Source organism: Gymnogyps californianus, chromosome Z, assembly GCF_018139145.2.
Source record: "Gymnogyps californianus isolate 813 chromosome Z, ASM1813914v2, whole genome shotgun sequence".
NCBI classification, from domain to species: Eukaryota; Metazoa; Chordata; class Aves; order Accipitriformes; family Cathartidae; genus Gymnogyps; species Gymnogyps californianus.
The window spans coordinates 75,433,281-75,447,389 of record NC_059500.1 but is presented as its reverse complement, the minus strand read 5'-3'; the positions used below and the strand labels follow the sequence as shown (position 1 = coordinate 75,447,389).

The window sequence follows — 14,109 nt, the reverse complement described above, 5'->3', positions numbered from 1 at the left end:
CTGTTGTCATCCCCCTGGGAACAGGCAGCTTCTGATACTGTTTTACTTTTAATCTGATGATACCTCAAACTTGTAAGGCTGTTGCAGGCCCACTTCCTCATTCAGATGGAGGTGGCAGAATTCCTGCAGGAGCAGGGCAGCCTCTTCCCACATTTCTCATGCATTCAGAGTGGAGAAAAGGGGTTGGGGTTTTTTGTTTGAGCGTTTGGGGATGCTGCCACAGAAGTTGTCTGAATCTTTTCATATGGTGGTAGTTAAAGTCTAGCCTGTCATTAACACACATGATTCCATGACACCAACATGTTCCAGCAGAGCTGTGCCAGGATTCAGGAGACCCTGTAGTTTAGTTTGCAAATTTTTTGGTGCTTCCTGAATGTTCAGATCAAAAAGCAAAAAAACCAAGCATGAAAGAAAAAAAAAAATCAGATTCAGGTTTCTATTTCAGACTGTCCTTGCTCTTCTTTTCTCTGTGCTCTGCCAAGCTATGTGTTTGTTAGGGTGGCAGATTAGCAAATGGAAGCAAGCCTAGGGCCCTGATCCATCAGTGTAGTATCTACCTCTTACCAAAGAATATTCCAGATCAAAATTTCTTTAATTAAGTTGTTTCTGCCACTGTTGGATCCTGTATTTTGATTTCTGTGAACATACAGGTATCATCTGGAGTCTTGCAGCTCTGCTTTGCTTTTCTCCAGAATGCAATGATTTTTTCTTTTGTAGATTTTTACACAGGGAGATTGAATAATTTCTTTGGGTCACAGACAGGTCGAGCCCTACCTGGGTCTGCCCAGTGTCTCACAGACCCAGTTTGTCTGGTTAAGCAGAGTGGGTTTATTGAAGACTAGTCCCTCATTTCTCCACCTGCAGGGTGAAGAAACAGTGTGCTCCAGCAGCACCATTGCACATGCCCTTATCCGCTTGGTTACCCTTTGGCTCTCAGTCCATACATCCACCTAGGCTTTGCTGTCAGGCCCTTTCCTCGGAGCATGTGGCCATCACAGTGTAGAAGTCTCCACCACTGGCTGTCCTTTCTCATTTCCACTTTGCGGGACAGGTTGGTTGTGAAAATCAATGAAGAGTTTGTAGATTAAAACACCAGCAAGACTTCCCAGAATCGGAGCTGTGAGTGGGACCCACCACCAGTGATGTCCAGCCCTAAAATGAAACACAGAAGAAAGAGACAGCCGGTGAGCCAGACGAACCGCTGCCCTGCTGCCGCATGGCACAGGGTGAGGTGAGCTGAGTTTGCTGGGGCAGGAGTGAGCTGTGTGAGCAGAGGTGTCTAGTCCCACTTCGCATACTGGGCCCTACAACTGGCTTAGACGAATTCTCTATCCACCAGCGTAATTGCTGGAGGGAGCGTCATTTGCCCCATCGGCCTGGGAAAGTGGCTCTGCACTGTCTGCAGGCTTCTTGTTCTCCTACAGAAATAGTCTCTGTGATCCTCATGAGTATGACTGTCAGACAGACAGACAGACACACACACACACCTTCTCCCTCCCCATTTCCAATAACATCTGCACCTCCTCTACCAAGCTCTCAAAGATATTTTCTGGAAATTTAATGAAAACGGGCAGCCAGGACAGAAGACTGCTAATGCCCTCACTATGGGAAAAGCCATAGCATGGCACCATCTTACTAGATAGGGAAGACAGGGTTTCATCTCCAGATTCAGACACCTAAATTTAGGAGAGCTATTCAGCAATGCAGCTGTAAGTACGTTTTCACGTGAGCTGAATCAGTCTCTGGCTCTCCAGTCACTACAACAACCAGCTAGATCTCCAGCTAACAGGTAGCCAGTTTGGTGCCCAAATTGAGGTATCTGAATGTCAAGATGAATCCCATGCTGGAGAATTAGTGTACCCCAAATTTTGTGTACATAATGCACAGGGCTCCTCTATACACAACCCTTGCTCTCTCAGAATGGAGAACACACTCTGCTGCAATACCATCACTTGGTCCAAAGGAAAAGGCGTCATGACCATTTTATCATGGGCTTGTCTCCTCTCCTTATGAGCTGAGCAGTGTAAAAGCAAAATGGGTCACTCACGTGAAGACGTCCATTCCCCAGCCAGCAATTGCTGTGAAGACCCTGGGGGGCAGGTCCCGGGAGGGGTTTATGGCATAGCCTGTGTTCATCCCCATCCCCAGGCCTATGCCCAGGACCAGGATACCCGTGAGCAGGGCCTGCGTGCCTTTCAGGGCTCCATTGTTTTTCTCATCGTGGATGATCAGAATGCCCAGGAGCAGCATCACCGTCGCCATGAACTGCAGGAGCAGGAAAGGGAGAACAGGTCAGGAGAGAGAATGGAGAGGGCAGAAGGATCCTGCTCAGCAGAGAGGAAGAAACTTCCCAGAATGGAAGAGCAGGTGGGATTCATGGTCTGATCAAGCCAGGGAGGACTCCAATGTTACTGCCTCCTCACAGGTGGACTGAAGAAAATTCTTGACTCATTACCAGCAAAAACGTCTCTACCTCATCACTAAAAATGCTCTAGGACTGATATGAACTTCTCAGCACCGTCCTCTCCCTCCACCTTTCAAGTTAGGGACATGGGTTATTTCGTCTAACAGAAGCAGAGCCATAACAAACTGCTAACGAGACAAATCTGATCCTCCCTAGAGGGAGTAATATTTTATATAGCCTGTTGCATTAGCCCTTTCAGGACTGAAAGCAGATACCCAGTTCTCATCTGGGAAACTGAATCCCCCGTCTGTGACAGCACGTAGCTGGCATTTGTAGATCTGCCGTGCCCAAGACGTCAGGAACTGTGGTTTGAATAGAGGTGATGACTCCTGTCTCTTTCTGCTTCAGAAAATGTAGCTGGAGAGCCATGGACTGCTTGCAGAGATGCCAGTAAAAGCAGAAACTCTTCAGCTCTTGGCAACACACTGTCACTGTCATTTGCTTTCTTGTGCAGCAAGGACACTGCATGCTCCACAGGAGGCTGACTGATCAGGTCCCCACCTGTAGGTTCTCCAGCTCTCACTGTCCTCCTCATCATGCCTGGACAAGAGTTTTGTCAGCTCAGAGACAAAAGCACAGGCTTCCCTGGAATTGAATTGGAAGTGAATCTTCCTTCTCCAGTATCCCAGTGCTCCACGTCCCCTGAAGCATCCCCTTCCTATTTCTGGGCATCTGGACATTGTGTTCTATGCTGGGAATCAACTGTACGCAGTCTCAGTTGGACTGTTCAAACCCCAGAGGTTCAATCCAGACAGGCTGTGTTCATGTGAGGACAGTCCCAGGCCCTCTGTGCCGGTGAGGGGCAGCCAGGAGAGCTGCCTGGGAGCATGGAGCGGGTGCAGGATCCAAGAAGGGGAAGAACAGTTCAGGGAACTGCCCAGAGCCCAAAGGAGATGGTTCCTGATATAGCTCAGCTTGGGCTGCATGCAGGGAAGGTGTTTGGAGGGCACTCAGACCAAGCTGTGGAGCAGCCTGCAGGCGTTACCTTTTAGGCTTGCTCAGCCACCAAGGTGCCTTAGATCCTACCTGTCAGGCACCTTCCTGGATGGTGGGCTCCTTGGAGCAGAGGTTGTGATTGTGTCTGCACACGTAGCACTGTGAGTCCCCTGTAGCAGACCTGCAGTAGCACCTGTTACCACCCACCTTCTCCTAGCACACCACAGTGGTCCCCACTGACCTCTGTGAAGAAGCCCCCCAGCAAGGATACATAGGGAGCGGGGTAAGTGGAGAAGATCGACGCCGTGGCAGTTGGTCCCGTCACTGTAAAGTTCCCCTTGGTGTAGTCGTACAGAGCATCTGGGAGAAATGGGAATTACGGGAGTTAGCACAGAGTTCATCCCAAATGGCATGTATGCAAGTCCACCCATTGCAGCCAGCAGACACCAAGGGGAAGAGAGACAATGGGAGATATGACGGAGGTGACACACCCCTCGCAGGGCATGTTCTCACCGATATCTGTTACCTGCAGACTTTGGTCTGCAGTTGCTTCCTTACGCCTACCAGCTCCCTGTCCCCAGTCCAGGAGCCTGGGGCAGGCTGGACGCTCTGGACGCACTGGAGGCCTCCATCCCTCTGCCCCTCGGAGCCTGAGACGACATGCTGGAGCCAAGGGGTGGTGGGTCCTCTGCTCACAACTCAAAACCACAGATGACTGCTGTCCTGTTTTCCACAGACCAGCAGAGTCCCCCAGAGCTCCAGCTGTACCTAATACATGGTAGTCCATCTAACTCAAGCCCTTGCAGACCCTGGAAACAAAATGCTGACAAAACGCAGCCACTGGCCTTGAGTTGAGGACTGGTTTTGGCAGTGGGAATGCCCTGAACAAAAGGAGCTGTGTTCTCCAGGAACTGCACATCCTTCCCAGAGATATCTGGGCCCTGCTCTGGCCTTGAGCTATGAAGGTCTGTCCCACAAGCCAGGAGCTCACCCTCCTCACCCAGGCAGCATGCTGGGTACTGTAAAAGGAAATATTTTTGATGAACTGTGAGTTAAGACTGAAATGGTGCCCACAGCAACCCATGGGATAAAAGACACAACCATACCATAGTAGAGGCCAAAGACAGTGGCTGCTGCTGTAAAGGAGCCCAGGAACTGGCCGATCAGATAAGCTGGGAGCTTTCTCCACGGGAGGTTTCCTAAAATGCAGTGTGTAACGGTGATGGCAGCATTCAGATGAGCTCCTGCAATATCACAGCAAAAGAGAGTGGCCTCAGCCCTGATGCAGCTGCTTTGGAGCATGCCTCACACCCCACAGTAACCACCCAGGCCTTGCTCCAGAACACCAAAACTCTCTCAGGGCAGGGTCTCCCTCCTGCACAGACTCAAAACTGACCCGTTTTCCCTGGGCAGCTGAATGATGCAGGGCAGAGAGCTCCTAGCTTTAGCCTTCTAAAAATTCTGTAGACCACAGGCTGCCTCCAGAGTGTGAGTCATCTCACCTGTCAGAGATACCTCTTTTGGCATGGCATGAGTTTCCCTCTGTATGGGCTTCTCTCTATTCAGCTTAAAGGGAGCCCAGAACTTAGACCCATCACCCACCTTGGCGCATCTGGCAGGCAAGGCATGAGACACTGGGGAACCAAACTGCAAAGTCAACCACTGATGCCCCATATCTTCATGTCCGCAAAGCAAATCCTACACAGGGCTGTCAGCAGGGGCTCAGAGTAGCTCTTAGATGTCACTGCATTGAGAAGGGGTCACCAGGATGCTCAAACCTGCCCAGACCATGGTTGCTCCCACTAGTGTAGAGCAAACTCTGTCCTTCCCTTGCAGAGTTTGTAATCTTGGACTGCATTTCCTTACACCTCTTAGTACATGGCTTTCATACAGTACAAGATCAGTTTTCCCTGTTTTGAGGGGACACTTTCTATGGAGGAGGTTGGTATCACAATGGTGCTTTTGGAGAAAGACTAAGTGGATCCAGGTTTGGTGCCCTTGGTGCAATCCACGTTTGTTCTCCAGGCCTCATCTCCCCACAAATCCAAAGGAAATATTTGCTTTTCCTGCCTAATAGGTGTAAACTTTTGAGGGTCAATAAACATTCCAACCTTAGTGGCTATCTATCTCCTACTCCGGACTCAGAAAGGGATAAGATGCAGACACATATCATCTCATCAAAGTGCAGGACAGAGTGAAGTGAAAGTGCATGTACTGCCTGCTACAGTCCCACAACCACAACTGAAATGGGGGGAGATCCCTTTTTCTTTGATCTTCTGATCCTTTGTGGGTATGACCAGCCATTTCAGAGATCACAAGAAGCGTCTTGTGACAAAAATGAAGCCAAATTACAATGCCAGGAAGCCCTGAAGCTGGCTCCGGAACCAGACTGTTGCTGGCTGAGCTGAGACCCCTTCTCCGACCTCCCAGCCCTCAGCAGATCAGTTCCATCTCAAGCGTCACCTGGCACTGCAGGAACCTACTTTCCTCAGCCCACTTTCCCCAGGATGTCTCCACCAGGTCCAAAAGGACAGGGAGACTAAGAGCTGACTGCTTGCATGGAAAAATTTTCCTTTCCAAGCCAGCCCCAGCCTTGGACATCTCTCTGCTCCAACAGTTCAAGAGCAAGGACTTGCTTTAATTTTCTGCTCACTAGAGCCCTTAATCTCTTCTCTTGGTGCAAATGAATGCAGAAATTGCACAAGGCAAAGGTAATGCTCTGTCATGTGAGAGATACCACCCCATGGCCCTGAAACACCACCTCCTGAGTTCACGTGGGGCGTGTGTGCATGGGTGTGGATGATAAGGAGAAAATTTGCATACCATTCCTTGTTGCAACATCAGCAGTAAGTTCTCCTTTGCAATAAATGATTTACTTCCCCATGGGTCGTATCGGCAGCATGTTTTCAGAGCTCCTTCTCTCCTTGGGCCATCATGGCATATCCCAACTGCCTGACGGGGACACTGCTGAAACCTGGCTCCGCTTACCACAACAAGAGGGGATGGCCAAACCTCCACTGCTCTCCCTGTCCCACTTGCCCATCTCAGCTCAGGGCACGCGTTTGGGGTCAGCATACTGTAGGTATGCTGTGCCTGCCTTGTCCCCTCCTTCTCCTGACCTTGCTGCGCCATCGCAACTCCTTGGCTTGACCTCAGACCTGCCTCCCTCCTGCAGACTTGGCTGTGATCACTGGGTCACAAGGCCAACCCCGGTTACAGTCACCAGACCTGCTCTGCTGTTCTTGCTCAGGGACCCTAGGACTGCCTTTTTTTCTGGTGAGGGCAATGCTCCACCTTGCCATGCCATCACTCGCCCCTCTGCAGCCCACTCCTGCTGCCCCCGATGCATGTGGCCTTTACGGGATGTAGAGATGTCCCATGCTCGAGTGTCCTGCTCACCAGAGATTCCTCCAGCCGCGTGGATGCCCAAGGTAACACCAATGCCAAATCCCAAATTGATGCTCAGATGCTGCCCAAAGTCTCCTCTTCCTAATACCACTTGTGCCACAGAAGACAAGCCAAAGACCTAGTGCATGGAAAAAGAAAGAGAGAAAGGAGTGTTAGAAGTAGTGTTATTAAGCTGTGGTGGACTGAGCTTCTTTGCTACTTTTTCTGCAATACTAATAAACTCCCAAAACCAGGAAGAGTCTGAAGTGCCCATGGACAGGAGATGAAGAAAGAATGACCCTCCCCTGCAAAAATTGAAGCAGTACTTGGGTTATTCCTCATTGGTGCCCGTCACACCAAACCAGGCACTCATGGTTGGGTACAGGGAGACAAACCCCAAACACCCACACTGAGGTCCGGGGCTCAAGAGGGATCACTCACACAGCCACGGTAATGGTGTCTGTGCCTGAAACCAGGGACATGAGCCAGGGGAGCATCACCGCAGACCACCTGGAGACGGCACCCAAGAAGGATGGAAGGAGGGTGGGCAAATTCTTGTTGTCTTTCTTTTCCTGGTGTGCAATTTATTGACTAAAAATGTAATTTGGGCAGCACACAGCTATTTGCCCAACTTGGCTCTGATTTTGGTAACATTCCAGTGAAAAACAAGGAAGAGAATTCTGGTTTGACTTTTCCTTTCAACACATATACTTGCAGTTTCAAAACAGCCAAAGTTTCAATAATTTTGTAGTGAGTAAAGGGTAACTGGGAAAAAAATTAAAAAGAAAAGTAAACACTCTCCAGCAGGAAAAGACATATTCAAGAAATTGCTCTGGCCTGAAAGTAAATTCTATTTCACTTTTTAAATGTGGTTGGAGGGTGGAAAAATGAGTTCTTTGCACAGCTCTTACACTGAAATCTGGAGAAGGACAAAGCTTCTGTTGAGGTCTCTGCCTCGCAAACCACTTAGGGCTTGGAGAGGGTATCCTGCTCCTTGGACTACACCGATGTTTATCCAGGGTGACATGTCCCTCCAAGACAAAAAGGTCAATATGTTCTCCAGCATCTAAACTTCTGCTCTGGCCTGCTCTGTTTTGACTGTGATCTTTTCTGGGTACTCTGCCTGGATCGAAATTTTATCTCATGCGTCTGCTCTCCCTCTTCCCTTTCAGACATCACCTAAATCCCCTGTTCCCCAGAGACACTGTCCTTATCTCTCTCATATACACAGACCACACTCTGTGCTCTGCACAGAGCTACAGCCTCCACGGTGTGAGCCCTTCTCAGTCTGCCTCAGCAAAAGCCCCAAAAAGCAGTGTTTGGGATGTCCCCCAGCATCTGCAAAGCTCTTACAAAAGCTCTGCCTACTCATCTCTGACTTTTCCAAAGCCACATCCAAGAGCAGCCAAATGCATAAGGCACAGGTTTTGCAGGACAGCATGCAGATGCTGAGAGAGGGGTACAGGCCAGGAGACATGGCTGTTGCAGCTGAACACTGGTATCCTGAAAAAAACACAGGACAGGCCACAGAATCTGTTTTTCAGCACAGATCCAAACCTCTGGTCTCTTCCTCTATTCTCACAGTCCCAAAATAGCCTTTTTTTTCCCCTATCCTACTCGTTGTGCCATTTACTCATGATGCCTGGTTCCCTCCATTATGAACATTGCCTGTCCATTAAAGCAAGAGGCCCTGGGCTGAGTGCTATCATCCAAATAACAGCCATCCAGGCATCCTGGAGATGCATCCAGCACATTCCTGGTTGCACTGAGGGCCAGGGGGCTGATGAAGACCTGGATGCTGGATGCTACGTTTGGATGCTCGATGCTGGTTCTTGCCGGCCCTTGATGGGGGTCCACGTGCAGTGTCCCTCCTTCTGTTCTATTCCTTCATGGGGATCAGTGAGGGAAGAGTCAATGTGAGCTGCAGGCTACAAAATCTGCCTTGGACTGTCAGAGTGCAGGGAAAAGTCTCCTCTTCATGTTGATTCCCGGAGACAGTCCTGGCAGGACACCACTGAACTTGTTCTGTATCACCTGGGAACTTCCACCACCAAAAAACAAAGGGGACGGAAAAGGAAAATGGTTTGCTCAGCTCCTACTGAGGAGTCACAGGTGTCTGTACTCTGACTTCCAATGCACGCAAAACTGCCTGTGTAATAGGAGTGAACTTCAAGGAGCTGGATGTGCAGTAAGATGTGATAAAAAGCGAGCATCCTTTGCACATGCAGTTGTTGCCCTTGAAAATAAGCACCTTTACCTGTACAAACAGCTGTGTCAAAAGGTCCGCATGCTTACACAAATCTTACGTTCCTCCTGTGCAAATCTCCAAGTACAAGTATTTGGTTTATCCCCAGCCCTTCCATGCCAGCCTCTGTCCAGACCAAAGTGCCTCAGCCCAGGCTAAGCCCAGGTGTAGTAAGTTGGCATGGACAGCTACTGGACCTTTTCAGAGAGAGGATCTCATTTTGCTATGTTGGTCCAACACATGAAGGCTCTGGTCCTGGTGGGCACCTCACCCCCACCAGGGATCAATTCTGACTGCAAAGCCTTCCACACTCTCTCCCCAAACACCTCTGAAGCACTCAAAACCACTTTGCTTTTTCTGCATGAAACAGATCCCTCGGGCAAGGGGGGAGTTTCTGTATGATTTGGATAAGTGCTATTCATTTGCCAGCATAAGAAAACCAAAAGCGAAATCCTGGCATGCTTTACAGCTGGTAATTACATTTCCTAATGGTTGGTTGTGGCTCCGGAGAGTTTCACAGGCGTTCATTACCCTGGCAACCCCAAGAGGAAGATGGATGAATGTTGTTCTCATTTCACAGAGGCTGTCAGTGGTAGAGGAGTCAGGGTCTGCTCCCCAAACCTGTGCAGGACCTCCCAACCACACCATCACCTCTGGCGTGGGGGGAAGAAAAGCCTCAATTCACTGCATGGGATTATTCAGGGGGTTTGGCACAAGCATTGCATTGCCCCATCTGACCAGACACTGCTCTTTGGTTTAATTCCCAGACTCTTCCTCACTTTTATCCTAGAAGAGAACTGAAACAGGGGCTCATCTCCCCCTGCTTCACCCTCTCCCAGTGCCCACCTCCCACCCTCCACATTGCTTTTTTCCTCCAGAAGGTTTTTGACGGGACGATCTACCCGATGGGAAGCTGCCACCCCACCAGAGCAGAGGGGTGAGCAGTAGCAACCAGCTGCTGAGCAACCCTGAGGATGTGGTAGGAAACCACTGACCTTACAAATTGCTGCTGCAAACACCTTCTCACCCGCCCTGCACACACACACACAAGCACATGCACAGACACGCACATCTGGGCCCATCTCCTCCTTACCATGAGGATGAACATCCCCAGCGCTTCTGCCAGCAGCTCCCTGATGGTGCCACTACGAATTGTGAGTGCCTTCTGAATCTTCTCCAGCATTTTGCTCTCTGGCTCCAGCCTGCAGCCACGGGGGTTCCTGTTGTGACAGCACACTTCATTGCGCTGAGCTAAGTTACCCTTTGAGACTTGGCACCCTCCCTTCACCCCCAGACACCTTCATTCATTTGGTTAACGATGAACAAGCCAATAAACTAGCAGCTAGCTTCAAAGTCTTCCCACACACACATGCCATCCTTTTAAAACTATATGGTAAGGATGCAATATTTCTGCTACCAGGGCGTTGCAAATGCTGTGCCTCTGCCCAGGAGCAGTCTAGCTCCAGAGTGGTGGAGCTGTAAATAGCCTTGGTGTGCTCCTAAAACCTGGGTTTCTCTGAAACCCTTTCCACAGGAACTGTGGAAAATTCCACAGGAATTTTGGCTCTGCTCTCCATTGTAACCCACTGGGTGATTTGGTGCCATTTTTTTTAACAGGTGGGATTAGGACCGTTTGCCTATGCTTAGCAGGACTATTTGGATGCCCAGCCTGCAGTGAGGATGTTCTGCCTGGAGCTGGTGTGCACCGCTGTCTGCAGCTGGGAAGAGCGCAATGCCTTGAGCATTGCTTCAGGTTGAATATTTGCTCTTGCTGAATGCACCTGTGTCCGCAGCTCCCATCACATAGAGAGCCTCCCTACCACCCCCCCTCCCCGAGTCTGTCCTCTCGTGTGGCACAAGGAGAGACCAGTCTCGGCAGTGGTCCCCAGAGACCTTCAATCTCATCTGTCTGCCAGAGCAGAGCCCTCACTGTCCTGATTCCTCCTCCATCTCCTGATTCCCTCTGCTTATCTCCCTGCTCACCAGGTGCTCTTACCTCTCCACTGTGAAAAGGTTTTAATACCTTTGCTTAATCACTGGAAAACACACTGAACACTCAAGACCTTTTTCTGTGAGGCTTGTCTCGTTCTTTGCTGGTTTTCTTTGCCTTCCTCTCAACTGGCTGCAGCTTCTCAGTGTGGCTCTGGAGGGGATGTGGTGTACAGCTCTGGAGAGGTTACTGGCAGCTGCCCCGATGGGGATGTAGCACTCTGCTCACGCTGCCCTGCTGTTGCCTCCCTCTGCACTACTGCATTGCAAAAGTTCATGAGCTTTTGTTTTACCCGCAGGACACTGAGCAGCTGTATGGAAGAATCTGGGAAGCCGATTCTCCTCTCTGCTCCATAGATGATTGTCTGTCTTGTGGCAGGGAAAGGTTTTATGGACTGGGGTAAGCCCTCCTCCAGCAACAGATTAGCTATTGACCTCAGTGAACACCCGGCTAAATATGCAGTAATTTACTAGTCTGTCTCTGATACTAAGGAACATCTAATCATGAAGGATGATAATCACACTGCTGGCAAGGGTGTTCCTACAGCATATTTCTAGGTGGGAAGGCTTTTTGTCCTGTGAGTCTGTGAGCCATGCTGTGGCACAGAAAAAGTGGCTGATAAATCTTTCCAGGTCACTTCATTCTCTGCCATGCAGATGTTTATTGGTGGAGCACACAAACACGGGCCCTGGAGCACCAGGTCAGGGTGGTGACAAGAGCCTCAATTTTCTTCTGCACATGGTAATTTCCAGCTGACATGTAAAGCTGAGGTCCTGGCATCAGTGTCTATTGGAGATCTCAGCCTTTCTCAGATGTACGAGGTGTGAGTGGGTCAGTATCCCCCACAACTGGACCTACAACTTCATTTTTCACTCCTAGATCTCAGGGAGCCTTCCAAGTGGATCCCTCCCCTGTGCACGAACAAGAAAGCTGCTGTGTCTCTGAAAGGCTTTGGCTCCTGCATTCAAGCATTAACTATAGGCATCTCCATATTCTAATTTGGGCTGAAAAATGGACAGGTGTTTTCTGGGAACACCGGGTTCCCATGGATTTGCAGTCTTCTCAGGGAAAAAGGTAATCCCAGTTTGCAATAGAAATCTTTGGTTTGGTGATAATATTTGCAGCATAATCCCCGATATTACTACCAAATCCCCTAAAACTCCAGCATGCTTCTAGGATGGTGTCATGGATCACTGGATGTGTCTCTTGCACTGCTTGTCCTTTTACATAGGTCATTCCACAAGATGGCACTGAGACATTAATTTCTCCCTTAAAAGTGTTCAGAAGGGTTCCTCTGTTGGCTGCTGAAAATGTGAGAGCCCTTTAGTTTTAGGGATATTCTGGGCATTTTTAAACATTAAAGAAAAGTGATCTGCCAATGTTCAAGGAGTGTAACAACAACAAAAACAAACACCTTTCTATAGGTCCTGTAGGGCAGAGCACCTCTGTTCTGACAGCACACAAAACCGAAGTGTGTGAGCCTGTGCCTGTCACCCTCCACTTTATAATCAATTAAATTATTAATTAAAACGAGGCAGCTCCAAAGGGCAGTTCATCCCCACCTAAAATAAGCATCTGAGGCCAGACCTATGAGTCACACTGGACACTGGCAGTTTCCCTCCAGTGTCTGCACCAGGGATGTGGCGTGATCGGCTCCAGCGTGCCCACCCACACGGAGGTATCTACCACCAGGTGAGCTGGACTGCCCTTCCTCCCTGCATCCAGATGTGGTGATCTTGAGTGACCATAAACAACCATGTGAGTCAGCCAAGGGCTGGAGCGTGAAGATCTGCCAGTTGCCCAACATGACCTGTTCGTACTTGCATGGTTTCACTTACCTGCAAGGCTGACGAGGATCTCTGGGGTCACCAAATACAGTCCCCTACTAACATAGGCAGCCACACCACATCTTCCCTTTCGTGACCTGGCCAGTCTCCATTTTAGGGGTAAGTGCTTTTTGCCCCAACTCCTTCTGCTGGAGGCCTGTTACCAGAACTTGCTGCTCTGGAGATTAGAGACTTTCTTCTAATTTTCAGCCAAATTCTCAAAGCCCTTTGTTCACGTGCCAGCATTAGCCCATCACAGTCATGAATTAAGTTATTTCTTACAGGTGCTATCCCATAAAGTTTTCCTATAAGGTTTGTTAGAAGAGCAATAGCTGCTCATGCTTAGCTCTGCACCGCCTCCTGATGTTTATCTTGACTTGCTCACAGGTTGAAACTTCACTCAACATTGACCCTACAATGATTTTACCATGTTTTCCACTGCACATTAAGCAACAACCTGCTAAACCAAACCCATTTTCTTCCCTAAGGCAGGTGCGCTTTCAGCACTAGTAATAAAGGCCTCGGTCTGGAGAGGAAAATTTTGGCACGGTCAAGGCCCACTAACTGTGCTGGTGTTGATACCTGTGGCACTGCAGAGCCGGAGGAACAACCCCCCTGGGTCCTGCTAGAGCAGCCCTGGGAAGGATGAACGCCCAGGGACTCCAGGGCAGTCATGCTTCTGCAGGGAATAACTTCTCTGACTCAGTTTGACAGTGCACGTTTCCTCTGCACCCAGGAGCTCATTTATCTCTTGATTGCGCTAATCAAGAGCTGGAACATCGCCACTCCATTAGCTTCAGCCCTGCTGGTGGAGTATTAACTTCTCCCCAGAGGCTGAGATGAGCATGAGCAGACAGCACAGCAGAGGAGCTCCTCACCGTGGGTGAGAACAGCTTGCTCTTCCATCAGACCAAATGAACATGGCACCGAGACATCTCCAGGCCCCTTTAGCAAGCAAGGCCATGTCAGAGAGACCAGTACAGCACTGGTATGACCTCAGCTGTCCAGGACAGACCCCACTTGATGTACCTTAGAGCACTCACACCCCATGGTCTCGCATGTAATGCTCATGGTCTATCTCCTCTTCTCCTTTATGGATGGCAGGCACTCAGCAAGTCGCAGACACCCCAGATATTTGTCTCTTAGCAGATGGCTTTGCTCTCCGTGCTCTTACCCTGCTCCCCATTCCCAGGACACCAGCCTCCACGGCCTTTCAGCTCACCCTGCACACCATCGCCCCTTGCCCTGAAGCTGGCCAAAG

At 49.8% G+C, this 14,109-nt stretch overlaps 1 protein-coding gene across 1 annotated transcript; it reads right to left on the bottom strand.

The window, feature by feature from the left end:
* Positions 1–992: 992 nt before the first annotated feature.
* LOC127027806 (aquaporin-7-like) lies at positions 993–10,982 on the bottom strand. The gene is made up of 7 exons (XM_050913643.1): positions 10,963–10,982; positions 10,126–10,252; positions 6,800–6,926; positions 4,507–4,644; positions 3,642–3,760; positions 2,048–2,265; positions 993–1,152 (listed from the first exon to the last, which is right to left on the bottom strand). Exons 1-7 carry the CDS (start codon positions 10,980–10,982, stop codon positions 993–995), a joined length of 909 nt encoding a protein of 302 aa, XP_050769600.1.
* Positions 10,983–14,109: the final 3,127 nt, after the last annotated feature.

What these genes read in the sequence shown, in the direction of transcription:
- LOC127027806 (XM_050913643.1), bottom strand. Translation starts at nt 10,982, where the DNA reads ATGGAGGAGGAATCAGGACA. An exon ending in TGGGGATGTTCATCCTCATG is followed by an intron (nt 6,927 to 10,125) that starts GTAAGGAGGAGA and finishes TCCATGCACTAG; the next exon opens with GTCTTTGGCTTGTCTTCTGT. An exon ending in TGGGGGGCTTCTTCACAGAG is followed by an intron (nt 2,266 to 3,641) that starts GTCAGTGGGGAC and finishes CTGCTCCTGCAG; the next exon opens with TTCATGGCGACGGTGATGCT.